Raw genomic sequence first — 16,667 nt, forward strand, 5'->3', positions numbered from 1 at the left:
AGTTTCCATTTTGTGATGTGTTTCAACCGAAGGACTGCTGTGATGCCAACGATTTATTATGCCCCCCCCCCCCAACTTAAAGAGTAAGTAGTGGGCTTCTGAAAAACATAGCATTATACAGCCCCACGTGTTGCCACAACTGTTTAAATAATGTACCTGGAATTTTTCTTTTCATTGTTAACATCCTGACAAATTTTTACACTTTTTAAAAAGGTTGCTTTAGTGCACTGGGGTTTGAGATCTTTCCTCTAAATCACTGCAGGAAGATCAATTTAAAAAAAAAAAAGCAAAACATAACAACAAGTGCTCCAGCTTTTCTGTTCCGTACCACATCATGGATCGTTACTGCTGTGTTGCCTGTTTGTTAATGCGGGCAACAATCCATACACTATCAGTGGACTAGAGCAGCCATTTTGAAAACAGCTCGGAAACAAATTTAACGTTATAGGTGTACCCTGTATCTTCCAAACCGCACTCTGAGATCAAAGGGTGCGGGGCTGCTGGTTATTCCTAGGGTCAACAAAAGTAACATGCGAGGTAGTGCTTTTTCTTGTAGCGCTCCTAAATTATGGAATGCTCTGCTTTCATTGTCAGGGAAGCTGGGACCGTTACAGATTTCAAGTCAAGACTAAAAACACACTTTTATAAAATGGCTTTCTTAGTGGGTTTTAATGTAACTTTAAAATTGCTGCTTTTGTATTATGTGTATACTATTATTTAAATGGTGTGACTGTGGCAGTTGTATGTGTGACATGGTATACAAATGTATTGTGGTTTGTTCTTTTTTTCTGCTATGTACTGTACAGTGCTTTGCGATACTTTTGTATAAAAAGCTCTACATAAATGCAATAAATAAATAAATACATTTTCTTAATCTATTTGTTACCCATGAGGGGTGTATAAATAACTAATAGAAAGCAGTCCCATAAACTTATACAGTTCAAAATGATGCAGATTTAACATTGATTTTAAATACAAAGCTGTGTTTTATCTTGTAAAGTAGTGGTTCAGATGTTTTCACGTAACAGTACTACATAAAGGGGCAGATGTAAGGATAAGTTTAGCAGCTATAAAATCTGATTTTAGTGGTGTATGTAAAGAATGGTCTTCATCTGGCGTTCTGCACCTGCTATCAAATTTTGCCATCATTAAGCCATTAAAATTATATTGAAATGCATTCAAATGAAGAAAAGAGCATGGAATTGGACGGGATCTGGATAGTAAGCGGGCGCAGACATTATAATGTGATGTAAGGATTCTCCAAAAACTTTACACCTCTTCTTACAAGGTGCTAACCATTGTAGAAGTGAGTAATTAAGAGCTGTATAAAAGCACACACCTGCAGAGACCTGTCATTGGCTTCAGGATGGCTGCTATGGTAACTTTCTGATACGGCGACACTTGGCTCTTGTTGGGGAGAAGGGCAAGAACACCCCACATATTCAATCGCACGGTCACTTGGTTTGGGATGCCGGAGGATGTGGTGCTAAAGCATTATCGTCTCACTCCGCAGGGCATCCTAGAGCCAATAGCTGAACTGAGACGAGCTAGACCACCGCGTCAATCTTGGGACAGCTATCCCTGCACATGTGAAAGTGTTGTGTTCTCTGCACTACTTAGCCTCTGGTTCCTTGGAGATCACGATTGGAATGTCTGGAGGGATAGCCCAATCCACCTTTTCCAGAGTGCTAGGCAAATTTCTGGATGTCATGCTGAAAAGGGCAGGCCAATACATATAATTTCCTAAGCATACGTGATGTAAGTGATGTTGTCTGAGTCTTTTCCAAACAACTCAGTATCCTGCTGAGGACCTCAGCTGTAAGACTCAGCTCCGTCTCAGAAAACTTTTTCTTTTCTTTTCAGTGCTGAGGAAATATCACACAGTGCCTACTGCTGTCTGTACTCCTAACTCCTTCACCTCTGTGCAGGTTCGGGCGCTAAATAGACCAATACGCTCATGAAGAGCCTCGTTATCATAACTGCGGATCATTTGTGCGACTTGAGTAATTTGAATTGCTCTTAAGCTTACATAGAGCGTAGTGCAAAATAATTGCTTTGCCGCAATACAATCTGAACTTTGCATCCGCAATTATTTGCACTGCACCTATACTTACACCTAGCCCAAAATGTGTGCAGGACTAGCAGTGTTATTGTGTATAACTGCTTTAGTGAGTTCATATTTCAATGACATATTAAAATGTATCTTTTATGGTTTATATGTCATGAACATAAGTACAAATGTTCTTTGCTTTAAAAATATCCAAATGGTGACAATTAAATTCAATACTGAGAATATTGGTCCTTCTTGTCAGTATATCATTCAGTATCTATATCTTTATCTGCTGTCAGTATAACTGAGTCCTGATTGCAGGCAATGTTCTCTTCTTATTCTTTCTAAATTCAACATCATTCGCTGAAATTAAAGTGTATTTAGTGTAGTAGTCCATTAACTGTACTGCTTTTAGAAGTTTACAAAAATACAATTCAGTGATATATACTATACTATATATATATTAAGTCACTATATATATATATAATATATATATCTATATATATAATATATATAGTTTTCTTTGAAATGATATTCTATATTGATCATTTTTAGATCCACATTTATGGTGATAATATGGGGACATCATAATTTTCTGTTCAGCTTCTATCATGATCTTATATCGCTGCAACCCTGCTTAGTACATACTCCCATCTTGTGACTGAATCTCGTCATTGCATTTTATACATTCTTAAAGAGAATCACAGTCTTTCTTTTGAAGGGGATGTGTTTACTTTCATTTAGATAGCATTTAGATAGCAATACCAACTGCTGCTGTTACTGCATACCATTTAGATGATCTGCAATGACAGCAACAACTGAAACATCTCAATATCATTGTCACTGGTGAATAACAACAGGATTCTGGATAGAAATGTGAACAGTGTCTACAGTTTCACAAGCAGAAAACAGCCAACCAACTAAAATGAAGAAACACAACTGACCCTTTGCCCTGGAAGTCCAGCCACTCCCGGTTGCCCTGGATTTCCAGGCAATCCTGCATCACCCTGAGGGAAGGAGAAGGGATGATTAAGACTGGGATTCAACAACCTTCTGAGTGAATGAACAGAAATGTTCCTCTCTATTGCATTACTTAGAAGACCTCTGACACTCATTCACTAAGATGTTGAGATTTAAATCTGCCACTTTTTTGATGCACTTAATAGATCTGAAAAAACAATCTTAACACTTCTTAGAGCGTTGCTCTGGTCACAAATAAGACATAAACCATGTAGCCTGTATTTCATTTGACATTTATGTTTAAGTCGTATAAGGGTAAAGACTTACCTTTTCGCCCACTATACCTGGAAGGCCAATAGTACCATTATCACCCTGCAACAACAACAACAACAAAAAATGACAATCATACTGAAAAATGTCAAAATTAAATGTGTTTTTACTGATTTTAGCTTAAAGACCAAACAAAAAAGAAACAGTTCTTCTTTCCAATTTGCACTAATGTAATTACCCAACTCTTTCATTTTACAGTGTGCTGAAGTTAGATCCAACTCGTTGTTCGTTGTTTGTTTTTTGAATAACAAAATAATAACTGGCATGTTTTTTTTCAGCTTTTGAATAATGAAAAACAAACAACAAACAAGGAACAAGGAACAACAAAAAAAAACAAAATGGTTTGTTGTTCGTTTTTCAAAAGCTGAAAAAAGAAAAACAAACTTGGATCTAACGTCAGGCTCCCTAATTGTACTTACTGCTGTCAGAAAAAGGATTTCTCTATCCAATACTACTGACATTACAGTAATGCACTTTGCACATGCAAAATCATTATCTATCTTTACCGATTTATCAAAGATTACTTGATAATTACTGCAGCAAGAATACACTCCTCGTTAGCTGATATATTAGCGGTTAGTTTTTTGTGAGATAAACAATGTTTTACCTTGGGTCCCATTGGTCCAGGTTTTCCCACAGCTCCCTACACAACAGTTAAGTTAGTATGTGTTTACAATTCATCCAATTATGTATTATACTGTAAGTTATTTTATATATTGATGAGTATTTATCATACCTATTTTTGCAGAACAAATATGATAAAAAAACAGTTTGTGTGAATGACTATTCGCACAAACTAAATAAACACTGAATTGAATTTATGTATACAATTATTCAAAAGAAACACATATGTAATGCAAAATAACAGTAAATACTTATATTACACTTATGAAGCTCAAACTTCTCACTATGAAATCAGTTACAGCAAATCCAATGACAATGAACAGAATATGACTCGGTTCTTCAGGTTGTAACTAAATGTACTCACTGGAGGTCCTCTAGGCCCAGGTTTACCAAATGCCCCAATTCCTCCAGATCCTTCCATATCCTGAAAAAAATAAAGACATATATTGTCAATCCTCGGGTTCAGAACTGCTGTTATTGGTTTAAATAACTGTAATACTACAATACTGCACTAAAATAAAAATAAAAAACAACTTACCACAAGTCCAGAGCTGAAGCCTTTCCCTGGAGGCCCTGGGGGGCCTGGAGGCCCTGGTGATCCGGGTATTCCAGGCTGGCCATCAGAACCTACAGTACCAGAGGGTCCAACTGGCCCAGGGTCTCCGGCATCACCCTGCAACAAAATAAACGGTCAGATTTTTTTTTTGGTTTAAGCAAATTGCAGTGCTAGAATCACTAATGGTGAGTAAGGGTGAGTAGCAGTAATAAGAAGCTGAATAACTTGAACTGTATTATGAATAACGATTGCTAATTTTCCTATGTGATCTCACTGGAATAAAGGGTTCTATCAGTATAGCGACGGTATATAGAACAATCATATATTCTAATGTATACGTTAGGAAATACAAGTAAAATTCAATCATGCTGGTATGTTTTTAGTAATGTTGATTGTTAGTCTAAAGCATACCTTCAGCCCAGGAGATCCTTGGTCACCCTGTAATTAAGAATAAGAGACTATCAATGTACTTGATTACTCAATCACTGTAATTACAATAATGGGCGGGGGGGGGGGGGGTTCTATTTTACCCTTTATGCCCATTCAAACCATACTTGGAGTCTGAGACTGGGATGGTGGTTATATGAACAGCAAATATGCTGGTAATTGGAGTAAGACCACCAGAACTCATTTTCCAAAGGCTCCTTAGCTATTGAACATATACTGTACAACATTCACCCACAAAGGATATCAGTTAAACCACAGGCATATCACTAGGACCGAAAACCACAACATGCGCAACAACAGATCTTTGACGTTACTGGTAGTTGTGTGCTGCAATTACCATCTATTGCTGGTGAAGTAAAAAGTCTACATTGTATACATGTTTAAATATATTGTATAGATTACGCAAAGATTTAAGTAAATATAACTGCGATTTTTCAAAACAAAATCTTTGACTTCCAGCTGTGAGAGCAAGCCAGACCTCAGGATCTGATCAAAGATATGTGCTTATAACTTAGAAGAGTAAGAGGATTCATCTTGGCTCGCAGAAAGCCACCCTCACGGAGGTAAGACCAAAACGTTCGGTCTCCAAGGCTGGGAAGCAAATGTTACTTCCCCCTAGGGGGATCTAGAGGAGAGAATGGGATGACAGTGATAGTTAAGTTGGCCGGGGGTCCCCCTTGACTCACGGAGGACGAATCCAGTGGTGTCTGGGCTTCTACGGTTGGGAAGAGAGCTTCATTCACCCCCAAGGGGGACCATGGCAGTGGATGGCGCAGTTGAGGAGGTGGAACAGCCGAATAGAAGAGGAAGCGTATTGTGGGAGGGTGGTGGAAAACAAAAAACGCAAGACAGAGAGCAAAAACTCAAGGCTTGGAGTTTACATAGAGGATTAGCAGATGTTACTGGTAGGAAGGAAGTAGGGGGAGGAGCCCTTGTTCATGCCCCCCGAATAACACTACCATTTACAATTGTATTCATTATCGCATGCGATCCTTGGGCATATTATGGAGTGCACTAAATTTATGGTAATCAGAATGAATATGAGATTTTTTGGTAATGCATATGGTATGGTAATGTATTAAAATGAGCATACAGCTCAGAACAACAAAATGAGCTGTATTCACATTAGTGAATATGGAAACCATGTTTTAACCACTGATAGGCACACTATTTAAACTCTTTTTGTGGGCTGAAAACTAGTGATGTGCAGTCAGATTCTTTTTACTGACTGAATTTGTTTGATTCATTCAGTTTAGTGAAGCTATTCAACAGATTTGTTCATTTGATTCACTGATTCACTAACAAGAAATAAACACATCTTGCTGAATAACTTGGTTACGAAGAATTAGTTTGAATGGAAACAGTCCAGAAATGATAATTGATTGTCTGGGCAGTTGTGCTTACACATGAAATGGTATCCAGTTAAAATAAAATAAAGAATGCGGCATTTTAGTAGAAATCATTAAGGAGAAAACTTTAGAGTATTAACTATTTATTTTAAACTATGTCATTCAGCTTTACCTGCAACCTATTTAATAACAAAAATAAAAAGAACAGCTATGAAATGAAGAATAGTTGAGTTCTTAATTTCCTTTTTATACAGGATTATAGAGATGATTACACATACAGTAATAATATGTGTTATTCATTCTGCCAGTTGCAATTAACTACTTAAAGTTATTTTTGTATGTGTCTGTCGTGGGAGCAAGCAAGACTTCCAGGGTTCTGATACATTTCTAATTACCTTGTATTCATATCTTCTGTATGTGTGTGTTTTTTTTAGGTTTGTGTCCCTTCAGTCTTTTTACTAAGTAAAATCAGAACAGTGTCACATTTGTCCAGTACACTGGGACTTCTCCCAGCCTATGCTTAATTGGATTTACACGCTCCCTGCCATTAAAAGCTGTAGCTACCCATGTGCATAATACAACATGCCCTGCTAAAGCTCACAGGGATTTTGTATTAAATTTCCCACACAGAGGACAGGTTTACAGGATGCGAAAGTGGGCTTCCACCCTAGTTTCTGGCTTCCCCAATGTGATGGGTGCTATTGATTGTACTCAAATAGCACTGTCACCCCGATCCATGAAGCCTGCTCTGCAGGGTGACAATACAGACAAGGAAGAGAATTGAGGCTATGTCTTATCAATCAATATTTCTCGAGTAAGCAGAACAAAAAGAAAAATATGCCATTGCACAACCTCACTTGTATTGTTTAGGGTGATTAGAAAGTAAGTTTACCACATCAACGCACCACGCACTGATGTGGTAAACTGAATTTCGAATATTTACATCAGACAAGGAATACATGTTAAAATGAAAAGGTAAGCAGTGTAGTTTCACTTTACGTTGCCTCTGCCTGTCCTGTGCTGAGTGCTGTGTCTGTTGATCGCTCATTTCCAGTCAATGTAAGCCACCTTCACAATAAGCTACTTACTGCTAGGGCTTTTTATCTGAAGGCGGTCAGGTGTAGTCTAAGACATTATCATGTGCATTATATTATGGTTTGCAGTAAATGTAGTGTGTGCACTATGGCAGGTAAATGAGCCAAATAATGTGCACACAAACAAATGCGTTCTCTGTTCCTAAAAGGGGCAGTAAATTTAGATTTACTGGCATGTTAGGCTCACTATTTTACTCTAAATTTAGTAAATGAGGCCCTTGGTGTCTGTCAACACTGGCTTTCAAAACAGATGTGTACTGGAGACTTTTGCCAGTCAAATAGAGCAACAGTGACCTCTGGTGGATGAAGGATGATGAAGCAGTGAAATGCTTTCTTCAGGGAATTGGAAGAGGTATGGATCAAAAAAAAAACTACCCACTCTATTTTTACTAAACTGCCCAATCATGGACCAGAATTTAGAATGTCATTACTTCCAACCTTATCCTAATTTTGTAACCTTTGAATAAACAAGTAATTCTACTTTTAAACTGACTGGTCAGATGTTATTTTTGAATGTTAATTAAGCACTGTTATAAATAACATCTATTAAGCCAATGGGGAATATTGTTTAAAATATTATATTAGCTGTATACATGAACATAAGAAAAGGATATATTAAATAATTACATTTATCTTGGTATTTTAATTGCATTTATTTACATTAACTGGTAAAAGTTAGATACTACTTTCTTTGAAGATACCTGTACTATAATTAATTTAGATACAGTGCTCCCTCACTGTAACGTGGGTTGCAGGGGGCACACAATATGAGCATTATAACCGAAGAGCATTATAAACGGGGGCGGGGGGCACATAACAATACGCATCTGACTAAAATACAAAATAAAATAACTCCCTCTCTATAATGCACATATAGTGAAGCAAAAATGTAACTTTCTGTGAATTAACCATGCGTAAAGCACCATGTAATCAACGCTATATTATAAAACAAAAAAAAAGGTAACATTCCCACTTGTGGATCATTTTCATTTGCAGTTTTTAAATTATAAATAGCCTGGCTAAACGGCAGTCAGGAGTTCAGTTCAAAGCGACAGACAAGCAAACCAAAGGTAGATTGGTCTTATGGAGCGGGGCTGAAGCGAAGCTGAAGCGTCTTGTCTCCTGGAGAAAGTCGCAGCACACCTTGCAGCAAAAAAGTAATTACATTAGGAAAGATAACCACGTAATAGGCCTAATATTTATTTAGTTATAAAATGAATGCTGAATAAGATGTCTGTGTTATAAAGGGCCAGTGCAGCTTTTCTTCACTTCAGATACTGTATCAAAAGGGAGAGACAGAAACGGAAGTTAGACTGAGAAGTTGTTTACAGTTTGAACAACACCAGTACTGTATCTACTGTAGAAATATCGCATGAATCACTAGTATAGAGAACTGGGGGACATGCTGTAGGAGTGTTACATCCGAGGCGCGTTATAACCGAGAGCTTTGTAGCGAGGCAGCACTGTACTAACATCTGTGTTTAACTTGCTTTACCCTGTATAATCAATATTAAGTTATAAATATCCACCACACTGGTTACCAAGGAACCAGCAGGATTCATTGCAGGAGCTGTCTGTGCCATTCATTTCTTCAGGAAGTTTGCCTGAACTTACCTTCTCGCCTTTCTGTCCCTGTGGCCCAGCAGCCCCGCCAATCCCTGGTGGACCTTGAGGACCCTGAAAGTATTAAGAATACATAAAATACTTCTCTAATGATACTGTTTAGATTACCTCATTGTTTTCACATGAAAGCGGACCTCAATTATGATGTGCAAGCTACAGGGGTGCTACTCCTCGTCTCTAACCACGGACAGGGAGTACAGATTCAGTTGTATATTTGGTGTTTTTAGAGCTAAAACACAGAGGCAGCAGGTCACGTCAAATGGAGATACTGTTTACTTAACACTTATACCCAATACTGACATCCATGCTCCACAAGCTACAATTAATAAAGTATTTTTAAAAAGGTAACTGGTAAGGTGTAGAAGTGAGGGGCTATTTAGTGTTGTGTCATAGATTGAAGAACATTTTCAAATGAAGTGAAATACTGTGATGGCTGTAAACACATAATACTATATCTATATAAACAATACAGATTGATACAAAGAGGCAAAATGCCAGTTATGCATTGATGCAGTTAGTAGAAGCCATTTCCCATACTCAAAAAAGGCAGATTCTATCCAACAATGCATTTACCATGTTTTAAAAAAACAAAAGCTTTTAGCCTACAGTTAACCTGATATTGCCAGAAATCCAAGTCCAACAAGTTGTTTGTTATTTGGTTCCATTGCAGTAGGTATTTAACAAAGCTGCTGCAGTCAAACCCTGTCTTTTCAATCCATTCCAATTGAATTAGTAATGCAGCTCTGGCTGTGTGTGCTCATTTAATCACTAATAACCGATTTTCCCCTCAGCATGAAGCTCATTTTTAAAATAGTTGCCTAAGTTCAGGATAATTAAACAGAAATATTCAGTCCTTTTATTCCCTGAAGGGCTATTCTCTGTTTAATTACTACATCGTTTTTTTTATCCATGCTGTTTACGGTGTTTAGACCACACAGCAAATCGAAATTCATCACACTCAAAAATAATTCAGAAATGTTTGCTTGAAACAGACAGTTCAGGCACTGAACTGACATCAAACCATGGTGGATACTCCAAGCCAATTCCAAGGTCTGACTTCTGAAACTCTCAATAATGAGGTATTAATGTTATTATTATCTGCAAATGTAAACATACAGAATCCAGTCCTTCTAGCTGTATGGGCTACTGAAGACCACAAATATGGTATATGAAATAATATACCATTGTTTCTATGAAGTAATTGTTTCTGCAGGATATAATAAACTCTGTTGAAATAATGTATTTTTTAATAGAAAGAATCTGCTTGTGTGCTGTCAATGCCACAGCAAACAGTTTAAAACAAATCAAAAGCAAAAGCAAACATTCTTGAGATCTGTCAATGAAGTGTACTTTAATTACCAATTATTATCAGTGCTTTAAGTGGCACACATGGCACCCACAAAGTAGTGCATTAGTTTTTTTGCTAAAACTAAAATTATCCACATCTGAAATCTAACTGAGATTACCTGAATCCATAATAGATATATTTTTGTTTCTACAGGCAGAAATACAATACATTGGCTTATTGCCCAAGCATTTACGCTGGTCTTTAGTTAGTCCCTGTGTTTTGAAGGAATACAGATTATTATTAATGTAACAAAACTGAGAAACAAACAAAAACAATTATTGCTTGGCAAACTCTTTGAACATATGGCTCTATGCCTCATAACCGTAGTTAATGTTGTTAATATGTAGCATGGTTAACTTTCCAAAATGTTTGACAAATCCTTTGCAAGAACCCATTACAAGGCCCATTTACACACAGGGTAACAGGTTTCCATTCAAATGTTAACCATCATTAAACAGTTTACAGTAAAATCCACAGAAACTGTGCATTTATATAGAATTGTGAACTATAAATGAGGCCTTGTAATTAGAAACATGGTAGCTTTATTTGTTGGAGGAAAAATACTGCCTTTTACAGCCTACTCGTAAGACCATGGTAGTGTCCTGAACGAACCAGTGCAATACCTCGCCAGAACCACTAATTCCCACATCAAACACCTGTAAAAGGTCAAGTCAAAGCACGTCAATTTTAATAAACAATGAATTATACCATTGTATATTTACTGCAATTACTCCAATTAACATTTTAAAACTTTACTGACCTAATTTTCAAAACTTGTTTTCGAACTATATTTATGGAGATTTACTTCACCTACTGTAAAAACCAGTGTATAAGTCGACCCCCCCTTTTTGAGACAACAGTTTCAGGAAAAAGCCTATAGGTCACACCAGAATATAAGTTCGTCCCCCTTTTTAGGACCCCTTAAAAATACCTAGAAAATAGACTTATACAAAGGTTTTTACAGTATGTTACTAAGATTTGAAATAAGGCCCTATGGGTTAAGACAGTTCTTAGTAGTTCTTATTGTGTTACAGTGATTTGACAAGGGAGTTCAGGTGCTGCTCTTCAGTACCAGTTGCCTGCCATAGACATGTGCAATGTAGGCTAGCTTAGCCAAAGTGTCGTTATATCAGTTAGCACTTGCATCATACAGAGCTTAGTAGTGTAAAGCCAGCAAAACTAAAGGAAACTTAGCTGATCACTAGAGACAATACAGTATAATACACATTTATTTTTGTATAGCACCTGTCACGCCATGGCATCCCAGAGTGCTGTACAAAATTAAAAACAAAACAAGAGAGCTCATATGTACAATACACTCCAGCTACAACCAATTATATAAAAGCCCATTCAAAAAAGTATGTTTGTAATTTAGACTTAAAAGAATCACATTTTTTAACCTGCCTAATGTCATACATAAGAGAGTTCCACAAACAAGTGGCATAACAGCACAAGGCTCTGGCTCCAGTTGAGACAATTTTTGCAACAAATAAATCTTCTAAATTTTCTGATCTCAAGGACCAAATAGCAATATACAGTTAGTAGTTCTTGGAGACAGGATGGCCCTAATCCATCAAGGACCTTATAAGTTATCACGGCAACTTTAAAATCTATTTGGTAACTCACTGGTAACCCATGTAAGGGAATAAGCACTGGAGTAATATGTTGAGAAAGACGAGTTTGAGAAAGCAGTCTGGACAAGCTGAATCCTTCTAAGTTTAGTGACAGGTATACCAACAAACAAGGAATTGCAATAACCAACAGAGGTTAGGAATGCATGTATCAGCACCTCTGTATCCCTTGTATCCAGCACAGACTTCAATTTGGAAACATTTATCAAATTATAGAATGCTACTCTGATAACAGGATTAAGATGAAAATCAAAGGAAAGCTCAGGGTCCAAGATAACACCCAGGCTTTTCACTCTAGTAGAAGAATTGTCATCAAAAGTAATACTGATTGGATCACACTTTGCTAGCCCAGTTTAGAGCCAATTAACAGAACCTCAGTTTTTATCTGGGTTTATTTCCAACCAGTTTCTAAGCATCCATGATCTGATCTCAGTTAAGCGCTTTGTAATCTAGTGCCATGTCTGCCTGCTCTGGAAACAGTTCATAGGTTGGTGTATCATCAGCATAAAAAAGAAAGCCAAGATCATACTTCCTTACTTACTTCATAAGACTTTTGGCTGATCTAGCCTATGTTACAAAATATTAATGGCAGGTAAAATTGAAGAGCAGCTTACAGACTCCTTTGAAAGCACATTTCACCTTTTCATTAAAAAAAAAAAAAAAAAGTATTTGAAACAACTGCAACATGAACCACCCAGAATGGCTGCAAATATCATAAAAAGGAAAGAGCAAATGTCACTGACTTCATTGCCAAGGGCAGTAAACTAGTTAAGATGGCATTAGGCCAGTTTACATGTTGGTTTGTTTCACGTGAATGACCAATGCGTGTGAAACGTTGCAGGGAAAGCTTGTGAAAATGTCCCAAAATACGGTCTCAGTAAATCAAGTGCTCGTGAAATCAACGAACACTTACACATGTAAACATGAGTTTCTCATGAAAATGTTAACTAGCTTATTCAACTCCTTTCCTAAAGCTGCTATAGAAGTCACATGGGAATACGTAAGTTACCATCATCCAAAGATGGCAGTATTTGTTTGCAGTATTTCCTTTCTCAGATTGATGTTGTTGATAATTCCACTTTTTCTGTCTACCCTAGAACTTTACATAATGCTAGTCACACCCTGATAAACTGCATCCTGGGTTTGTATATTTAGGTGGTTACAGCTACTGTACAGTACTTCAGAATACACTTTCAAATAGTTTTCCAAACAACTGTCAAAAAGTCTTTATTGTAAAGTACTACTAAGTACTGTGTTTAAATGTGTGTAACTATACTCCAATGCAATTATACCTAGTTACTTACGTCTGAGCAAAACCCGTATCTATCCTCCACTTATGTCCGGTTTAGCGATGAAGAGACTTGGGTGTTAATATCCATAAGGGAAGAGGATATGATGAGGCAGCTTGATACAATGCGCAACACGAACATTGTTTAACCCACTCTCAAAATAAAATGTGGTGTGGAATTTTCACGATTTATTTCTTGGGAATCAGCAATACTACTCAATACTCCAATTCTTTATTAAGCAGAAGCAGTCATACAAGTACAGCGCAAATGAGGATGATATAGCTGGTATAAAATGATACAAAATAAGCTAATGAAACAAAAATGTGATACAAAATAAAAGTACACCGTCGGGTTACAAAAATAAAGACAGCCGTGCCTCTCTAATAGCAGGATCCTCTTCAAATATTGCTGTTGTGCAATTCTTGCTGGAGGCTGAAGCAGTTGTTCCTCCGTTTGCCTGAACACCTCACCTTAAAACACCTAACACCTTAAAAAAGCAGACATGATCCAGCAGGAATCAGATCTTTAATAACCAGTTACATCACACATGATGGCACATGGATTATTTTGGGAACTTTCACAGTTAACAGCACGAGAATCTAAGTGGGTCGTGAGGATGGCTAACTTAAAACTGACCCCCCTCGCCTTCATTTGCATAGTGTTCGGGGACAAGTAGGCGTTCCAAAGGGAAATGAGAGGCTTCACATGTAAACACAAAAAGGCAACATGTCCACGTTTATTTCACGAGAAACCGATGTCTTGAGAAAAGTCAAATACTCATGTAACGTGGCCTATTGATGTCATTGCCAAGGGCATTAAACTAGTTAAGAAGATGTCATTGTTGTAAATTTACTTAATGCTGGATTCGCAGCTAGAATCCTTTCTATTCTTGTATAGAGCAACATTTCTCTGCACGCATACCTGCCCCGGAGAGACAGCAGACTTTGAGGGATCACTTTAGCCTCTATGTCCATCCCATCGTTGTCCTCTTTATAAAACTACCGACAAAGGTCAACCTTTCTGTGTGACGGTTCTTAATGGAGCCCACCAAAATCTAATCTTTGTCCTAAATCAGATTCCGAAGGCTTGTGCATTAACCCAAAGGACCATTTACCTCGTAACTATACTAAACATATTCAAGCAATATTTTAATTGGTAGAAATTTATTAGCTTGATGGCACTTGCATTAATGAGAAATGTTTTGTACTGACTATTTGTCTCAAAACTGGACTGATAATCCTATTAGGATACTCACAGGCAATCCTGGATCTCCAGATCCTCCGTCCTTGCCATCCTTTCCAGGCAGGCCAGTAGGGCCAGGTGGTCCTGGGATAAGTCGCTCTGATGCAGTGAGGGGGCCACTCGGTCCAGGAGGCCCTGGCTGTCCTGCAGGACCTGGGGGCCCAGGGGGACCCTATAAAGACAGTTACGGTCAATGCAGGGTGCACAATGATTTCAAAAAGGGGAAACAACTTAAATTGCAAATAATTCCAGTAAGTGTAAGTGCAAAACATCAGAATGCTATAACTGAAACCTGTGCCTCTGTAATAGGTCTGTTACAAAGCAAACAGGGCCACCTAGTGGCCTGGTGATGTAATGGTTTTGTCTTTGAAAATGTTTCTTACAAAAGCATAAAATGCCACCTTGTGGTCAAATGCTGTAATAGTTGTTTTTTAACATAATTATGACAGCAAAATGCTGGTGGCCAAAAAACTTTACTGGGAAGTCCAATTTGAATTAAGACTGGTAAAATGAAGATAGCTTTAACCACAATATTGTAAAGGAGCATTTTTGGTTGTGGCTACTTACCCTAATTAGTTCTGCGTCACTGTCAAAGTCCCCAAAGCCTGACCCATAAGCATCAAGCAAATTCTGAAAAAGAATAATACGTTGGTTTATGTTGACATGGCGACATTACAAATCATTAAAACATCTTCAAGATAATTTTTCTTTTTTGTATATAAACTGCAACACACCGGGTATCGTGAGGGCGCAGGCGGGCCGGGGGGCCCAGGAGGTCCAGGGAGCCCGACTCCAGGATCACCCTGCAGCAAAAACAAACAATACTCATTTACAAGTGACACTACTTTGCTAGTGGAAGCAATGGAAGCGTATTTAAATAATAGCAAGTGTTGTATTAATCTGTAGTGAAAGTGCAGTTATAGATACTCCACAGTAGTCTGTAGGTGAAGTAAAGCAAACTCAGTTAAAGCGACCTGCCCAAGATCCCCTAGTCACTGTGTTAGTGCCCGATTTCGGATCCTAGCATGGGTGAAATGACACTTTCCTGATATGCATGTCATGATATCATATGTACCACTATACATGTTATGGAGCTGATGGGACACTTTGCATTTAGTGTAAAAAGACCAAATGATCATTTGTGTTGTTTTAAAGACAGCATTTAAATGAGATACAATAGGTCATGTAGAGGACGTATCCCAATTCACTGATACATAATTAATCATCGTTATATCGCTAGATCTTGCTCCGCAATCTTATGGCTTACAGTAGCTAGCATCCTTACCACTTCCCTTACATCCTCTTGTGAACTAAGAGCAGCACTGTTTAAAAAAGTTCTCATATTTAAATAATTGACACTGCCAATGGTACTTAATTGACAGAGTGTGGTGGTTTAATGAAATTAACTGCACTGTACACTGAACCATTGATGACTCTGCTTCCAACAACCTGCATTTCTGGAGGAAAGACTATTTCAGTAGCCTGCTCTGCCACCTACGGTAGTTCTCTGATTTCCACTTATTTTATCTCAAGGTTTACATACCTTTTCTCCCTTAACACCATTATCTCCCGGCAATCCTGGAAAGCCCTGGGGTCCCATTTCACCCTAATAGTAAAAATGGCATTCATGACAACAAACAAGAATATATATAACAAGTGCTACATTTTGGATAAAATATCAATCCTAACATATTGCAATAACAGCTCAAATAATAACCAAGTAACTAGAACATATCTTTGGAAATGGGATAGACAAACACGCAAGAAACAACAACAAATGTAGCATTTGGAAAATCAACATGCTGAATTGTTTTGCATGGAGCCATCATTATATGTACTTATACTGTAAAATTTGAAATAAAAAGAAAAAAATATTAATGATACATTGGATTGACAACAGTGTGCATTTAGTTTGTTCTCCAGCGAGCAGCAAGGTATTAATATGTGGGAGCATTTTAACAGCTGAAAAAGATTTGAATCTAACAGTAGCATTTTATTTAATTTGCAATAATGCGGTTGCCAAAAAATGTTCTTTTTAAATTTATGTTGCTGCCTGATTTCTTTTCCCATATGTGAACTTGTTTAAGTCAGCTGAGCCACAGGCGGTAGCAACAATATGTACAA

At 37.6% G+C, this 16,667-nt stretch overlaps 1 protein-coding gene across 4 annotated transcripts in view; it reads right to left on the bottom strand.

Annotated features, from left to right (window-relative positions):
• The window catches only part of LOC121313090 (collagen alpha-1(XV) chain-like), a 93,968-nt gene that overhangs the window by 20,851 nt on the left and 56,450 nt on the right, over positions 1–16,667 (bottom strand). For all 4 annotated transcript variants that reach the window (XM_041245247.1, XM_041245245.1, XM_041245246.1 and 1 more), the window contains 11 exons: positions 16,087–16,149; positions 15,278–15,346; positions 15,111–15,173; positions 14,557–14,715; positions 9,025–9,087; positions 4,932–4,958; positions 4,503–4,637; positions 4,329–4,388; positions 3,948–3,983; positions 3,338–3,382; positions 2,995–3,057 (listed from right to left, as the gene is read on the bottom strand). In XM_041245247.1, the coding sequence (XP_041101181.1) occupies positions 2,995–3,057; positions 3,338–3,382; positions 3,948–3,983; positions 4,329–4,388; positions 4,503–4,637; positions 4,932–4,958; positions 9,025–9,087; positions 14,557–14,715; positions 15,111–15,173; positions 15,278–15,346; positions 16,087–16,149 (783 nt within the window). The remainder of the gene's footprint in view (positions 1–2,994; positions 3,058–3,337; positions 3,383–3,947; positions 3,984–4,328; positions 4,389–4,502; positions 4,638–4,931; positions 4,959–9,024; positions 9,088–14,556; positions 14,716–15,110; positions 15,174–15,277; positions 15,347–16,086; positions 16,150–16,667) is intronic.

The sequence above is a fragment of the Polyodon spathula genome, chromosome 3, assembly GCF_017654505.1.
Source record: "Polyodon spathula isolate WHYD16114869_AA chromosome 3, ASM1765450v1, whole genome shotgun sequence".
Taxonomy (NCBI): Eukaryota; Metazoa; Chordata; class Actinopteri; order Acipenseriformes; family Polyodontidae; genus Polyodon; species Polyodon spathula.